Source organism: Sarcophilus harrisii, chromosome 3, assembly GCF_902635505.1.
Source record: "Sarcophilus harrisii chromosome 3, mSarHar1.11, whole genome shotgun sequence".
Taxonomy (NCBI): Eukaryota; Metazoa; Chordata; class Mammalia; order Dasyuromorphia; family Dasyuridae; genus Sarcophilus; species Sarcophilus harrisii.
In genome coordinates, this window is record NC_045428.1 from 342,048,660 (window position 1) to 342,067,163 (window position 18,504).

At 33.5% G+C, this 18,504-nt stretch overlaps 1 protein-coding gene across 1 annotated transcript in view; it reads left to right on the forward strand.

Moving 5' to 3' along the window:
• Window positions 1–3,031: 3,031 nt before the first annotated feature.
• LOC116422567 (thrombospondin type-1 domain-containing protein 7B-like) overlaps window positions 3,032–18,504 on the forward strand; it is a 142,746-nt gene continuing 127,273 nt past the window's right edge. Inside the window, exon 1 of the mRNA XM_031961296.1 lies at window positions 3,032–3,074. Coding sequence (XP_031817156.1) covers window positions 3,032–3,074 — 43 coding nt within the window. The remainder of the gene's footprint in view (window positions 3,075–18,504) is intronic.

The following is an 18,504-nucleotide window of genomic DNA, read 5'->3' on the forward strand; positions in this document are numbered from 1 at the left end:
CGCGTGTGTCTTCTCTGCCATCTTGGCTCCGCCCCTCAGTCTTAGAGTTTAGCATGAATCCAGCAGTTAGATTAGTGAACTACATGGTCAGGTTTGGAATAGGTGTTATGTTTCAAGGAACACCATGATATGAATCTATATATTAATGACGTGTTATATTGAATTTGTACTGCATTGACTTGTTTGCCTGAAGTTCAGTTATTTGTGCTATCCAGGAAAGGGGAAAAAATTAAAAACAAAATTGAACATTTTAGAAATTTCTTTGAAAACTAGGCAGTTATTTTGTTTTTCTGTGATTTCTTTTCATTTCCTTTTGAAAATTAGCATAGCAAAAGAGAATTGTCTTCATGTTATTGTAATAACAAGAATGTTAGATAATTCTTCTACCTAATATTTCTGCCTGAATTGGATTCTAAAATGAATGTAACATACATGGTTGTAATTGTAAACATTAGATTAAAATATCCACAAAAGCCAATAATGATACTCATTTCTTGTAGTTAAAAAACTCATGTAATGAATGCCCTTGAAACTATTTGGAGACTAAATGAAACATATTAAACTCTTGTATTTCAATAAGTGAGCATAATTCACTTACATATTGTAGATGATTTCTTTTTTTAAAAAAAGTTCTTTGCTGTATCCTAATTAAATAGGGAATATGTAAGGCAGAAAATCTTGGTGCACAGCATTTTTTGAATCCTATTTTTTGAAAAGGATTTTAATAGAAAAGATGAAAAATCAAAAACTGATATAAAATATGTTAAATAGGGACAGGTAGTTAAAATGATTAATGGGCTAACAGTGCTGGTGGCCAACTGTTTAACAAAAGTGAAACTGAGTTTTGGATAGATAACACCTCAAATTCTGATTGAGATAACATGTTTTTCACATTTTCCATATAATTATTAAAAATATTTTCAGAAAAATATTTTATTAACTTCAGTCACAATGATTTTTCTTTTTTAAAATCCAAATAATATATATGTATATATATTACATAATATAATATTTGATCATTTACTGCCTCATATAATTTTCTGGTTGATTTCTATATACATATTTTGCTTTTTTTCAATTAAAGTATCAACACCTTCAGGTAAACAATTGTGTTCTGTTCTTTTTGTATCCTTCCTACTGCCTCATATAATATAGCCATACATTAGGTGCTTAATAAGTGCTTATTGAATAAAAGAAAAATGCATCAATTTTAAGTATCCTAAATGAAGACTTAATATTCATTAGTTGTGCTAGAGCTCTGTAGGCCACAAAATCTAACAGACCTTGGAGCAATCTAATCACATTAAAAACACTGCTGAATAAATATCAGGCATATCAGTCCCTTTGTCTATCAGCAATTGAAAAAAAATCAGGCCATCTTCCACTTCTACTTTTTTTTTTTAAGCATCACCTATGTTTTCTTTAGTGTAGGGAGATCCTACTAATGAAATTCCCTCTACCAGTGAAAATTAGCACCAATTGGGCAAACCAACTGGAATTGCTTGCATAAGGTACTGTGAGAAGTCAAGGAATTTAACTAGAGTTTTATATGGAGTATGTATCTGAAGTAGGACTTGAAAGCATCTTTCCTGAATTCCACTCTTTCAATTATTTCTATTCAATAAAATCACTTTTTTTATTACAGTTGAACAAAGGTTTAAGAAAGGATTGTTCACTTTCTCACCATTTCTCCTCTTACCCTTTTCCTTTTTCTCTTCATCATCATGAGAACATCAGCATTTTATGGCAGCACAGTGGAAAGAGGGCCTAGAGTGAGGGAAATGAGTTCAAATTCATTCTCAGACAATTATTAGCTGTGTGACCTGACCCTGAGTATATCACTTTAACTATCTATTTTAGTTTTATAACCCGAAAAATTGGGATAATAAGAGAAACTACTTTCAGGGTTCTTGTGAGGAACAAAGGAGAAAATATTTGAAAAATACTTAACATAGTGACTGGCACATAGTAAGTTCTTAATGAATGTTATTCATTCTCTTCCTTCCTTTCTTCCTTCCTTCCTTCTTCCCTCCTTTCCTCCCTCCTTTCCTTCCTTCCTCACCAATCTTTAGAAATACTTTTTGTTCTATCTTAAATTGAACATGTGGTTGGGAAATGAATAAATGAAGCCTATATTAATGTAATGTCCAGGATAGCTCTTTGGAGGGCCTCTGGATCAGTCAGACTCAAGATCAGTCTCACATTGAGCACACACTTAGCCTTAAGTGCTCTGCTGTTCTGGATTCAAGTACATCTTTTCAGTGTTCCAGCCCTCTACATATTAAGTTCTTACTATGGACAAAGCAGTTGACAAACAAACAGAAAAGTAAAACAGTTCCTTTTGCTAAGGACCTCACAATCCAATGGGAGAAATAACAGAGAAAAGGAAAACATTTGCCTTATATGCTTAATATCACACTACTATTAGTGAAATTTGTTACTTGTTGAGAGAATGGCACTCCCCCAACAACTTCCTCACCCATATTTCAGACTATCATAGACCTTGAAGAGGTGGGAAGTCTATTGGAAAAATATTATATTATCTTGGACATCCTCCTTAATTGTATAACCTGACCTGTACCTGCCTTGTTTCTAGAACCAACTCTTTTCCTAATGGTTTCACCATGAACCCTGCTAAATCAGATTTCACCTGAATCTTTCCTTCTCAATAGTGAAATCTAGCAAGCTTGAAATTTGTCATCAATCTTGTTGCTGGACCCAAAGAATTACCAAGATTTTCCATCCATTTTATAGTTGAACGTTTACATATAAGCTGCTTTTTCAAATTATAATATAAGTTCTGAGAGCAGAAATCATATAATCCTTCTGTTTTTATTCCTAGTGCTTAGCAATTAGGGTTAGGGACTTTACTCATGATTTCATTGGTATAGGAAACTTCCAGGTGAGAAAATTTTCTCTAACACTGCAAGGTTCTAGACAATATACCTTCTAGATACCTTCTAGAAAATATACAGTCTTAGAGAATTTCCTGGAGACCTGAAAGGCTAAAGGAATGACAAATACAAGCAGGATGTATCAGAGTTGGCACATGAATCCAGATGTTTCTTACTTCAGTAAGTAGCAGGGTATACACTACACTAACAACATAAGTGATTGGCACATAGTAAACAATAATTTTTTTTCACATCATATAATTAGATTAAAAATTGAGGTAGCATGGAGACATTTTGAATATTAGTAGCTAGGTAAAATAAATATTTTCAAGGTTAAAGGATACACATACACACACACACACACATACACACATAGTTTCTGTTCATTAGAAATCAATAACTTGATATATCTGCCCTCCTCATCTTCAGTTACTTCACCTTCTCATGAAACTTTTGCAGACAATTGGAACAAAAATATGAATCATAGAATTTCTAAATCTTTACAGAATAATTCATCCTTTTTTGTTGTGTTATAAGATATCCATGTTATCCACATAAGCTAGAGCACTTAGTGATACAATTATAAGCCTACTAGATGCCCAATAGTAGTATGCCTCATAATAGATGTCTACTACTGCTACTAGGTCTCAGATGAGAGTAAAGCCAGATATTTATAGAGATCTCAAGAAAAAAAAGAGAATTGAGTAAGCGATGTACAGAAATTAGTATACTCTAGTTCTCAGATTGGTGAAATGATGATAATTAGAATACCCTGATGTACCAACATAATCTTGCAAAACCCTAGGGATGGGGACTGGGTGTGGAAAAATAGAGGAAAGGGGAGGAGTTTGATGAAAAATAAAAATTTTTAAGGAACATGTGGCTGGGAGTTTTTCTTTTTCAATTTTATGAAACATTAATCTGTTGATTTAGCATTGCAGTAGTTTTCAAAGAAATCAATTTCGAAGACTTCATCAACTATGCTTGTAATGCTCAAAATGTGACCATTTTGGCCCTTAATGAAGGCAGAAGAGGGAAATTACGTTTTTCTGGCATTAATTCTTTTTTCAAATTCAAAGAAAGCTTCTTTGCCTGCTGCTTCAAGGCAGCTGTACCTTCACATGCCTTATTTTTCTCAGTTGCTTTACTTTTCATAACTGCCATTTTAAAAGGAAACCTTTTATACATAATTTTATCTGCAGCTCAATTGTCTAAGTGTGATTGAGCTTGGAGGTTAAAGTCTAAGACCTCTTGAAAAATTTAAGGTGACATACTATAGTTGGTGATAAAAAAAAAAGTCATTTCAGATGATGAGACATTTTAAAATTTTGATTTGTGTGAAGGTGTAGGTGGGCATATTGCTCATATGAAGGAAATCAGGAAATAACGAATAGACTGAAAAATCACATATCTTCATTTTTAAAAAGACTAGAAAAGTTAGTATGTAGCTTCTTCCATAGATCTTTTGAAATGGAGGGTCATGATATTATTTTAGGCAGACATTTTAAAAAGGGGAAAATGCTGTGAACAAATTGGTTTGTGTATGATTATTACTATATATGTTCTACATATGATTATAATTACTATGATCATCAAAATTGGAAATAGGAAACATTAGTCATAAGAATAAAAATAAAAGCCTTTATGCTATTTTTGGAATTTTTATTAAAACATTGAATTCAGCCAGCATTTATTAAGTATCTCTATTCGAATGCATAGGTACTCAGTCCAGTGTACTATGCCTAGGTACTTCCCATTCGTGACATGTATGTACTTATCTACAAACTTTAAACATGAGGGATTTAGAAGGGATTAATGTTGTTAACAACTTTATGATATAGAAGATATGCCATTCATTACCCTGACACAAACTTCAGAGGCAAGGACAAAATCAGGGTACCTAAATTCCTGGTAATTTTTTCACATTTCCTTTTCACAAGGAAAAGGCTTTATGAAGGCAGAATTCAACTTTTGACTACCACTGAGTGTGATGGAAACCTGTATAACACAGGAGATTATTAATCAAAAAAAGTATGTGTTAAAACAATCATTCACAAAGTGTTGTCCAAGGACTATGGAAGTTCCTGCCAGTCTTTCAGGGATTGTGTGGGGTATTACCATTAAAATAATCTTCCATTTTCTTACTACATACCTATATGAGGTCAGATTTTTTCTTATACTTCCATTAAAACAATATATTCCAACAGATTGAATGCAAAAGTAAAATCCAGATCATAACTATTAAGCCACATTAAAACATAAAAAGATTTACAAAGCTATATTAAAAAAAATTATCTATACTATTTTTAATTTGGTTTTGGAAAATGATTTTATTTTATTAAATTATTTTACATAAAATAGGTTATTTATGATTACATTTAAAATGGACAATTTTTTGTTTGAATATAACTATCAATATATATATATATAAACCACATAAACAGAAGTTCTTGAAATCCTCAATTATATTAGAATATTAAAAATTGTTTCCTAAGAATAAAAAGTTTGAGACTAAGGACTAGACTAAAGGAAGATACCAGGAAAAAAAAGATTATCTTTTAAGATGTCCTTGAAAGTTGGTAATCATTAGAACCATTATCAAGATAGAAAGAAGGAATCAACAAAAAACATATCAGTCAGTCAAGTATCTTTTAAACATGTATTATATATCTGATGTTTTGCTAAGCACTAGAATACAAAGAAAATAAAAAAACATGATCACTAACCTCAAGAAGCTCATATTCTAATAGGAAAATAACATGAATCTAACTTTTCCTACAACATACATACAGTTATCAGTGGAAATAATCTTTAGGTAGGTACTCAACAAAATACCTTCTCCATGATTTGTAAGACTTTCATATTTTACCCTATAGGATACAAATCAGCAAATATTTGGTGTATACAAAAGAACTTAGCTAAAGTGGCCAATAACATGTCTGACATTAAGTGTCAGAGGCATAGGGCAGTAGCTGAGGCAGAGAAATTGACACAAAGGGTTGGAGGGGGAGAGAATCATTAAGTGGTACTATGTGCTAGGGCAAGGATAGGCTGAACAATTTTTTTTGGGGAAAATATTGCTTATCAGAATAAAGAAAGATGATCAAGGAAGCTGCTGTATCTTCTGTTTCTCTATTCAATCTTTATTAGTTTTCTCTCTTTAGGATCAGGGTAATGCCTTTTATTTCAATGAGGTAAGCGCATGTTACCATATCAGCTCTCCCAGTAAAATTAGAATTATAACAATATCTGTCCCACCTTCATTCTAGGGATGCTATAAAAATAAATAAAGTACTATATTTATTCATATATTATTTTCTCCTCTCATTTTTATCTCCTCAGAGTTGTGATGTATCCTCTTTTTACACAGACACATAAGCATTTGGAAGAATATGAACATTAAAGTCATATATCTAGAGGAAAGAATAGTCAAATAGAAGGGATATTTTAAAGTATCACAAGTTCACAAAGTATCAGGCCACCTTTTTTCTAGTAAAATTGAATACAAGTTTGAGGTACTCTGGGATTGGTTTGAAGGAGATTCTATTATTATTCATATTCTATCTAAGGTACTGTGTGTCTGAACCCCAAAGAAACAGGGCACCTGAACTGAGATATGGATACTTGGGGTGACACAGACCAAAAAACAAAAAAAACCAAAAAAAATGAAAAAATTCCTGATTCCCTTTCTTGAAAAGTTACCAAAGTAAGATAGATTTTATCCACAAAGGAGCAGCAAATTTGGCAGCCAAGGCATTGTAGGCTCTCTAGAGTCTTACCTGAGCATTCACTTCTGTACTTTTTCATAAATTACATGACTGTCATAAGGATGACTTCCTCCCTCTCCATTATGAGAATCATACATTAGCACGAATTAATTGTATTATCTGATCTATGGCAAACCTGTGAGTTTATCAGTGACTAAGCTGTCTCTACAAATATATACAAATTGGCAACAATTCTGCAACTTAGTTTTAGAGATCTGTCTGGATCATTGAGTGCAACCAGGATCACACAGCTTTGGACTTGAACCCAGATCTTTCTGATTGTAAGATTAAGATTCTGACCACAACATCAAGTTGTTTTTCAATGGCTACGTTAACTCACAAGAATGTCTTGTCTTATCCTATCCGATAATAAGTAGTGTTTTTTGAGCTCATCTCCAGCGTACAGTCCATCTCCATTCCTTGATTAAATTCTTGTTGCCCCATTTTAAGGCCAATTTCTTATCAGTTCTTCCAGGGAAGTCTATAAGCATGTTTAATAAAAGTATCTGATTTCTTGTATATCTATAGATTTTGTCTCTTTTCAAAGTCTGATATTTAACCACACTATTTCCATGCTATTAGATCATACTGGTGGCCTTTCATTTATAATCCAGATTCTTCTATATCTTTACTTTCTTCCTACAATCTGAAACAAATAAAAACTGGTCATTTCCATTGTTGTTTCAGGAATTGTTACATTTATAGTTTCTATCTAGCTTCTAAGTAAGAGAGGTTATTATTGAATGGGTTTTCCAGGACCAAAAGATACAAACACACACATACACACACACACACACACACACACACACACACATGCCAGTAGGGATCCCATAGGTAGTGAGTACACCACATTTTTGTGGCCGTTTATTAATGGTCAAGTAGCATGGCCATTTGCATTATAGATGAAAGGTATAGCAATTCAGAAACTGTTTCCTTTTTCTTTTGCCCATTTTATATGAAGATTAAAATTTGGCAATCTGTTTTACTATGTCTGCTTTAAAACAACAGATAATATATTTAGGTCTATGTATTATATAATGCAAGGTACTTTTATTATGTTGGGGTTAAGGAAGAGCGCTGGAAGGCTCAGAAGAAGTGATGATATAATCATTGGAACCCACAATGAGGCCCCACAGTAATCAACTTTAAAAATTCTTTATACTGCTGAGTAAATGAAATGTCCTCACAGAACTCTCATCATGTCATTGATAAAGTTCCTCCCCATTTCCTAAGCATACTCTTAAAACTAGAGTAGAGGGGCTCCAGGATCTCTCTAATCTTGATTTTGCCAAACTTTTTCTTTTCTTATAGGATGATAAAATATCTCTATCAACAGGATAACCACCCCAGAGGAGCATTTCTGCTCCATTGGACCACCTACCCCCACTACAAATGTCTATTCGATTTGTCACTAAGGCAAAAATTTCAATCTAATTTCTGGTTGCGGTTTTTTCTCTCTCTCATTTACCTGGCTTATTGAATACTTTGCCTATAGTACCTTCCAAGTGAAGTGATTAGACACAACACATATGAAAAAGCTTGTGACCAGCATTATAATCTCACTGCAAGAATAACTATGGTCTCCTAGGTTCATTGGCTCTAAGCTCTAAACTCTTTCTTTCACATATCTGCTTTCTGGGCTCTCTGGCAAAATGCTGACCCCTCCTCTTCTCTAATGTATTACTAAGTAATACTTCCTTTCAGGTCTATTAGCTTTGCTCAGTCCTGAGATCCCATGGGCCCTGCTGTCTGATCCTTGAGTTCATCATTTGAACTTTCCCTTATAGTGTCACTCAGCACTGCTTTGTCCCAGCCTACACTAGCTCATAAATGCCACAGTTTATTAATCTCTCCAACAAATGACCTGGTAGTCTGTTTTAATCCCAACATTAACTTTGTATCTTCTGGGCCTTTTAAATATTCTCTGTAGGCAGAGGAGAGATTTTCAGATCAATTACCTTTGTGGAGATGCAGACTAAACTGTAACTGAATTATATGGCTATCATATACTAGCTCTTTCATTGAATTAATTCCCTGTTCTAAAGCAGGAACCAAGAAAAAAATAATGTACAAAATTCATAGAGATAAAAATACAGATACATCCCTACTTTTCCTTTTTCACCATAGCTGGATGATGGATATGAAAACTATTGTAGGACACAATAGAGATAAAGAGCTACAGCCAGAGGAATAGGAGGAAGGGGCATTGTGTCAGGATTTGATGCATTATGGAAAAATTCTGGTTCCTTTAAGGATGGGGTCATCACATGATAGAAGTAGAGCCTGAAAACTATAATCAGGTAGGGCAATTCTGAGTATGACAGGTTCTTTAGTATTTAACATATATCCATTCCCATTTGAATACCATCATGCAACTTTTGTGTAAGTATAATTATTCCCAATTAACAAATGAGCAAAGTGAAGTACATAGAAGTAAATGACTTGCCATAGATTTCAAATGCATAAGGAATTATATACATCCTCTTATCCAATGTTCTCAATTTACACATAAGGAAATTTTCCAGATGGAAACTCCAACATTCTATTGTTTAATATATGACAATTGAGTTCCTATTTCATTCTCCCTGACAGTCAGCTGCCATTGTCACAGAACAAAAAGACCAAGAGGGAAAAGGAAAAACAAAATAAAAAGAAACAAACTGGAAAAAAAAAAAAAAACCCTGACCTGAGCATTGTAGCCACAGTACTTCAAACTCCTCATAAAATTATATTGGATTATTCACTCTCATGTACTTCCATGTGCTACTCTAGGAATTTTAGATGAGGGCATAATGAAGCAGGTAAGTAGGGAGCAAAGAGATTATTCATATCAATATCAATATATTATATAAGTGTGGATCAATGCCTACTTTCTGCCATATTAGTTTCCAATTTTCCCAGCAATTTTTATCAAACAGTAAGTTCTTATCCCAAAAGCTGGGGTCTTTGGGTTTGTCAAAGACTAGGTTGCTATATTTGTTGACTGTTTTATCCCTTGAACCTAATCTATTCCACTGATCAACTAATCTATTACTTAGCCAATACCAAATAGTTTTGGTAACTGCTGCTCTATAATATAATTTTAGATCTGGTACAGCTAAGCCACCTTCATTTGATTTTTTTTTCATTAATTCCCTTGAAATTCTTGACCTTTTGTTTTTCCATATGAACTTTGTTGTTATTTTTTCTAGGTCATTAAAATAGTTTTTTGGGAGTCTGATTGGTATAGCGCTAAATAAATAGATTAGTTTAGGTAATATTGTCACCTTTATTATATTTGCTCGCCCTATCCAAGAGCATTTAATATTTTTCCAATTGGTTAGATCAGACTTAATTTGTGTGAACAGCGGTCTGTAATTTTGCTCATAAAGTTTCTGATTTTCCCTTGGCAGATAGATTCCTAAATATTTTATATTATCAGTAGTTACTTTAAATGGAATTTCTCTTTGTAACTCTGACTGTTGGATTTTGTTAGTGATATATAAGAATGCTGATGACTTATGTGGGTTTATTTTTTTATAACCAGCAACTTTGCTAAAGTTGTGGATTATTTCTAATAACTTTTTGGCAGAATCTCTGGAGTTCTCTAAGTATACCATCATGTCATTGGCAAAGAGTGATAATTTGGTTTCCTCATTGCCTATTCTTATTCCTTTAATCTCTTTCTCAGCTCTTATTGCTATAGCTAGCGTTTCTAACACAATATTAAATAGTAACGGTGATAGTGGGCAACCTTGTTTCACTCCAGATCTTATTGGGAATGGTTGCAGTTTGTCTCCATTACATATGATGCTTACTGATGGTTTTAAATAGATGCTGCTGATTATATTAAGGAAAAGTCCATTTATTCCTATACTCTCAAGTGTTTTTAATAGGAATGGATGTTGGATTTTATCAAATGCTTTTTCTGCATCTATTGAGATGATCATATAGTTTTTGTTAATTTGGTTATTAACATGGCCAATTATATTGATAGTTTTCCTAATATTGAACCAGCCCTGCATTCCTGGTATAAATCCTACTTGATCATAGTGTATTATCTTGGAGATGATTTTCTGTAGTCTTTTTGCTAATTTCTTATTTAAGATTTTAGCATCAATATTCATTAGGGAGATTGGTCTATAATTTTCTTTCTCTGTTTTCAGCCTACCTGGTTTAGGTATCAGTACCATGTCTGTGTCATAGAAGGAATTTGGTAGGACTCCTTCATTCCCTATTTTATCAAATAATTTATATAGCATTGGGGCCAATTGTTCTTTAAATGTTTGGTAAAATTCCATGAATTCTTTCAATAGCTATTTTACCTTATGATTCTATGACATCTGGGCTATTCTTTTTGACAATTTCCTGAAAAACACAGTTTAGGTCCTTTTTTTATCATGTTTTTAGGGAGTCCAATAATGCTTAGATTATTTCACCTAGATCTATTTTCTAGGTATCTTGTTTTCCCAAGAAGGTATTCAACAGTTTTTCTATTTTTTCTTTTTGTTTTGCTTGACTGATTCTTGATGTGTCATCGATGATTCATTTCCATTATTTCAGTTCTGACTTTTAATAAGTTATTATTTCATTTACTTTTTTTTACTGCTTTTTGTATTTGCCCAATTGAGTTTTTAAATGAGTTGTTTGGTTCAGTGGAATTTTTTTTCCATTTCACAAATTTTTTTTTAAGGAGTTAATTTCTTTTTCCAATTCACAAATTCTGTTTTCCTGGCAGTTCTTTACCTTTTTCAGTTCACAAATTCTGCTTTCCTAGGAGTTCTTTACCTTTCCCATTTCACATTTCCAGGAGTTATTTTCTCTTTCCACTTTATCAAATATTTCTTTCTTTCTTTGATATTTTTTTATTGAGAGTATATATGTATGGGTAATTTTTTTACAACATTATCCCTTGCACTCACTTCTGTCCCAACTTTTCTTTTCCCTCCTTCCACCTTTTCCCCTAGATGGTAGAGGGCATGCAATCTTATACATGTTAAATATAGTATATCCTAGATACAATATATATGTGCAGAACTGAACAGTTCTCTTGTTGCACAGGAAGAATTGGATTCAGAAGGTAACAATAACTTGAGAAGGAGAACAAAAATGCAAACAGTTCACACTCATTTCCCAAGTGTTCCTTCTCTGGGTGTAGCTGATTCTGTCCATCATTGATAAATTGGAACTGAATTAGAGCTTCTCTTTGTTGAAGATATCCACTTCCATCTGAATACATCTTCATATAGTATTGGTGTTGAAGTGTATAATGATCTCCTGGTTCTGCTCATTTCACTCAGAATCAGTTCATGTAAGTCTTTCCAAACCTCTCTGTATTCATCCTGCTGGTCCTTTCTTACACAACAATAATATTCCATAATGTTCATATACCACAATTAACCCAACCATTCTCCAATTGATGGGCATCCATTCATTTTCCAGTTCTAGCCACCTCAAAAAGGGCTGCCACAAACATTTTGGCACATACAGGCTCCTTTCCCTTCTTTAGTATCTCTTTGGGATATAAGCCCAGTAGTAACACTGCTGCATCAAAGGGAATGCACAGATTGATAAATTTTTGGGTATAATTCCAGATTGCTCTCCAGAATGGTTGGATTAATTCACAACTCCACCAACAATGCATCAGTGTCCCAGTTTTCCCACATCCCCTCCAACATTTGGCATTATTTTTTCCTGTTATCTTAGCCAATCTGACAAGTGTGTAATGGTATCTCAGAGTTGTCTTAATTTGCATTTCTCTGATTAATAATGACTTGGAGCATCTTTTCATATGGCTAGAAATAGTTTCAATTTCATCATCTGAAAATTGTCTATACATATCCTTTGACCATTTATCAATTGGAGAATGACTTGATTTCTTATAAATTAGAGTCAATTCTCTACATATTTTGGAAAGGAAGCCTTTATCAGAACCTTTAACTATAAAAATGTTTTCCCAGTTTGTTGCTTCCCTTCTAATCTTGTTTACATTAGTTTTGTTTGTATGAAGGCTTTTTAATTTTATATAATCAAAATTTTCTATTTTGTGATCAATAATGATCTCCGGTTCATCTTTGGTCATAAATTCCTTCCTCCTACACAAGTCTGAGTTGTAAACTCTCCTATGTTCCATTAATTAATTTATAATCTCGTTCTTTATGTCTAAATCATGAACCCATTTTGATCTTATCTTCATGTGCGGTGTTAAGTGTGGGTTCCTGCCTAATTTCTGCCATACTAATTTCCAGTTTTCCTAGCAATTATTGTGAAACAGTGAATTCTTATCCCAAAAGTTGGGTTCTTTGGGTTTGTCAAACACTAGATTGCTATAGTTATTGACTATTTTGTCCTATGAACGTAACCTAGTCCACTGATCAACTAATCTATTTCTTAGCCAATACCAAATGGTTGTGGTGATTGCTGTTTTATAATATAGTTTTAGATCAGGTACAGCTAGGCCATCTTCATTTGATTTTTTTTTTCATTAATTCCCTTGAAATTCTTGACCTTTTGTGCTTCCATATGAATTTTGTTGTTATTTTTTCTAGGTCATTAAAATAGTTTCTTGGGAGTCAGATTGGTATAGCACTAAATAAATAGATTAGTCTAGGAACTATTGTCATCTTTATTATATTCACTTGGCCTATCCAAGAGAATTTAATATTTTTTCAATGACTTAAATCTGACTTTGTGTGGAAAGTGTTTTGTAATTTTGCTCATATAATTCTTAACATTCCTTTGGTAGGTAGATTCCCAAATATTTATGCTATAGACCATTATTTTGAATGGAATTTCTCTTTGTATCTTTTGCTTTTGGATTATGTTAGTGATGTAAAAAAATACTGAGGATTTATGTGGATTTATTTTGTATCCTGCAACTTTGCTAAAGTTGTGGATTATTTCTAATAACTTTTTAGTAGAATTGCTGTGGTTCTCTAAGTATACCATCATATCATCTGCAAAGAGTGATTATTTGGTTTCCCCATTACCTACTCTAATTCCTTTAATCTCTTTCTCAACACTTAATGCTGAGGCTAGCATTTCTAATATAATATTGAATAATTATGGTGATAGTGAGCAAGTTTGTTTCCCTCCTGATCTTACTGGGAATGGTTCCAGTTTATCCCCATGACATATGATGCTTACTAATTGTTTAAATATATGCTCCTGACTATTTTAAGGAAAAGTCCATTTATTCCTATACTCTCAAATGTTTTTATTAGGAATGGATGTTGGATTTCATCAAATGCTTTTTTTGCATCTATTGAGATGATCATATGGTTTTTGTTAATTTGGTTATTGATATAGTCAATTATGCTCATATTTTTCCTAATGCTGAACCAGCCCTGATTTCCTGATATAAATCCTACTTGGTCATAGTGTATTATCCTGGGAATGATTTTCTGTATTCTTTTTGCTAATATTTTATTTAAGATTTTAGCATCACTATTCATTAGGGAGATTGGTATATAATTTTCTTTCTCTATTTTCAACATGCCTGGTTTAGGTATCAGTACCATATCTGTATAGTAACAGGAGTTTGGTAGGAGTCCTTCAATCCCTATTTTTTCAAATAGTTTATATAGCATTAGAATTAATTGTTCTTTAAATGTTTGGTAGAATTCATATGTAAATCCATCTGATCCTGGGGATTTTTTCTTAGGGAGTTGATTAATAGCTTGTTCTATTCCTTTTTCTAAAATGGGACTGTTTAACCAATTTCCTTTTTCCTATGTTAATCTGGGCAAGCTATGTTTTTGAAGGTATTCTTCCATTTCATTTAAGTTATCAAATTTATTGGCATAAAGCTGGGCAAAGTAATTCCTCAGAATATTACTTATTGCTCTAATTTCCTCTTCATTAGTGGCGAGTTCTCCCTTTTCATTTTTACGACTAATAATTTCATTTTCCTCTTTCCTTTTTTAAATCAGATTTACAAAGGGATTATATATTTTGTTGGTTTTTTTCATAGAACCAACTTTTAGTTTTATTAATCAATTCAATAGTTTTTTTTTTTACTTTCAATTTTATTAATCTCTCCTTTTATTTTTAGAATTTCAAGTTTAGTGTTTGACTGGGGTTTTTAATTTGTTCATTTTCTAGCATTTTTAGTTGCAAGCCCAATTGACCTCTTTCTCTATTTTATGCAGGTAGGCCTCTAGAGATATAAAATTTCTCCTTATTACTGCTTTGGCTGCATTCCATACATTTTGGTATGATGTCTCATTATTGTCATTTTCTTTGGTGAAGTTATTAATTATGTCTATGATTTGCTATTTCATCCAATAATTCTTTAGTATGAGATTATTTAGTTTCCAATTATTTTTTGGTCTACTTTCCCCTGGCTTTTTGTTGAATGTAATTTTTATTGCATCGTGGTCTGAAAAGGATGCATTTACTATTTCTGCCTTACTGCATTTGAGTTTGAGGTTTTTATGTCCTAATATATGGTCTATTTTTGTATAGGTTCTATGAACTGCTGAAAAGAAAGTGTACTCCTTTCTGTCTCCATTTTGTTTTCTCCAGAGATCTATCATATCTAACTTTTCTAGTATTCTATTTACCTCTTTGACTTCTTTCTTATTCATTTTGTGGTTTGATTTATCTAATTCTAAGAGTGCAAAGTTGAGGTCTCCCACTATTATAGTTTTGCTGTCTATTTCTTCTTGCAGCTCTCTTAATTTATCTTTTAAGAATTTAGATGCTACACCACTTGATGCATATATGATATTGCTTCATTATCTATGCTACCCTTTAGCAAAATATAGTACCCTTCCTTATCTCTTTTAATTAGACCAATTTTTTGCTTTTGCTTGATCTGAGATCAGGATGGCTACCCCTGCTTTTTTGATTTTTAACTGAAGCATAGTAGATTTTGCTCCAACCTTTTACCTTTACTGTTCATGTATCTCCCTGCTTCAGGTGTGTTTCCTGTAAACAACATATTGTAGGATTCTGGCTTTTAATCTATTCTGCTAACCATTTTCTCTTTATGGAGGAGTTTACCCCATTCACATTTATGATTAAAATTACCAATTCTGTAATACTTGCCATCTTGTTAACCCCTGTTTATGCTTTTCTCCCTTCTTTCCCCCTTACCCCCCTTCCCAGTATTAAACTTGTGAGCACCACTTGCTTCTCACAGCCCTCCCTTTTTAGTATCCCTACCCCCACCTTAAGAGTTCCTCCCCTTATCTTACTCCTTTTCCTCATAGTTTTTGTATTCCCTTCCGCTTAGCTTATTCCTTCCCTTTTCACTTTTCCCTTCTCACTTTTCAATGAGGTGGGAGAAGTTTCACTATAAATTGAATATGTCTACAATTTTTTTTCTCTTAAAGCCAATTCTGATGGCAGTAAGATACCCACTATATCCATCCCCCTCCATTCTTTCTCTCAGATATAATGTTTCTTTTGCTTGTTTGTGAGACATAGTACCCCCATTTGGTGTCTCTGATTCATTCAATTCCATTTGTTCAATTCTGATTTTTAATGAGTTATTTTCTTCACTCACTTTTTTTACATCTTTTTCTGATTATCCAATTGAGTTTTTAAATGAGTTGTTTAATTTTATGCAATTTTTTCCATTTCACCAATTTTATTTTTTAAATAGCTGTTTTCGTTTTCCAATTCACTAATTCTGTTTTTCAAGGATTTGATTCCTTTATGCACTCTTATGTTTTAATTAATGGGATATTTTATCCAGACTCTCTTGCCAAGCTTCTCATTCTTTTTCCCATTTTTCTTCTAGTTCTCTTGTGATAGCCTTTTAAATTTCTTCTATGAGAGTCTTGTGTGTTAAGAACCAGATCAGATCCGCCTTTGGGGATTCATCTGGAGACAGTCTGTTTTTTGTCTCCTCAGGGTTTAAAGTCTGCTCTCTATCCATATAGAAGCAATCAATAGTTAGAATATGCTTTAATTTTTTTTTCTCATTTTCTCAAAGAGTCAAAAAGAAAAACAAATGGGTCTGCTTGTGTGTGTGTGTGTGTGTGTGTGTGTGTGTGTGTGTGTGTGTGGGACTGCATGGTATTACTGAGCTTCCTCTACAGACTACAAGAGGACAGCAGCGAGGCAGGAGCAGTACAGCAATGGTAGTGCTGCCTCTGTGCTCTGAGAGCATGTTGAGACACTCTGGGTGGGTGTGGCCAGGTCCCAAGAGACCCTAGTTTTTGGGGGTTATAGTTAAATCTTTCTTTTTATGAGTTATATGCCTTTTCCAAACACTCTTGCATAGTTTTCCTTTCCTTTTTTATTTTTCTTCTAGCTTTCTTTTAAGATCCTTTTAAATTTCTTCAAGAAGTGCCTTTTGTGGTGGGGATCAGATTATATCACCCTTTGGGGTTTCATCTGGAGACAATTTGATTTTAGTCTCCTCAGGATTTGAAATCTGTTCTTCTGTTTCACTATAGAAGCTGTGTATAGTTGGAGCTCTCTTTGTCTTTTTACTCATTAAAAAAAAAAAGTTTTATTTGTTTTTAGGGTAAGGAGGTTCCAAGCTTCCTCTATAGATACCAGGAAGTTACAGTAGCTGCACTGGGATTGTGCTGTGTCATTCCCAGTGCTGGGTGGGTATGGCCAGGTCCTGTGAGACTCCAGTGCTTTGGGGTACACTGTTTACTTTTTGTAATTGTGTTGGATGTTTTATAACTTCTCTGCTGATCTACTGGCTTGTAATCAGGGCAGAATAGCCAACACTATGGTAGAGTCCTCCCTTTAGATTCTCCACTCTGCAGAGACCACTCCCTCCCTCCCTCCCCCAATCTGCTCAGCATGTGCTGGCCTCCATGCTCTGCCTTCCTATCTGTGTTTGGCCTCCTCCTGTGCTCACAGTCAATCAAAACAGACCTTTTTTGGCAATCTTTGAAATTATGTTCTGTTGCTAATTTGATGAACTGCCAATATTTGTGTATTCTGCCAGTCCAGCACTATTTCAGAGCCTGAATTTCATAATTAAGGTGAGGGTAGTAGGAGAACTCAGAAAGAAGCATGTATCCTCTCTGCCATCTTAGCTATACTCCCTCTTCCCCCTTAGATATTTTCTAGCTATAGCCCTGGTCAATTCTGCCTTTCTCAGTTTTCTTATCTACAAAATGGGAATAATAACAGCATTTACCTTCTTTTACCTTGTGAAGATAAAATGAAAAACATTTATAAAGCCTATTTTGTGGGTGGTAATATGAGATTGAAGCACAGGAAATTCTATATCTCTCTACATGGATTTAGAAAGGATCTGCTTAGAGATGATAATAAAACCTTTGTTGGTTAATGAGGCAATCAAGTGAGAGTACAGAAAGAAAAAAAATTCATGAGAGATCTTTGGGATACACATAACAATATTTTTAGCGTAAATGAATAAAAGAGAAGGTAGCTAGGATTTAAAATTAGGAAGATTTTGGCTTATTAGCAGCTAAGTAGATAGTGTGTCAGCCCTGCAGTCAGAAAAATGCATCTTCCTGTGTTCAAATATTATCTCAGAACTTACTAGCTGTGTGACCCTGGGTAAGTCACTTCATTCTCTTTGCCTCAGTTTCCTCATCTGTAAAATGAACCAGAAAAGGAAATTGCAAACCACTCCCATATTTTTGTCAATAAAATCCCAAATGGGGTCATGAAAAGTCAGTCATAATATAACACAACAATAGAAAGGGGTTTAAATCCTGCCTCATGCACTTACTAGCTATGTAACTCTGAGTAAGTTACAACCTTTATCTACCTCAGTTTAATTATCTGTAAAATGAGTATAAAAATAGCACCTATCCCCCAGATTTATTGTAAGAATGAGATGATATGATATTTGTAAAGCATCTTGCAAACTTTAAAGCTCAATATAAATATTAGCTATCATGATGGAGGTGATAATAGTG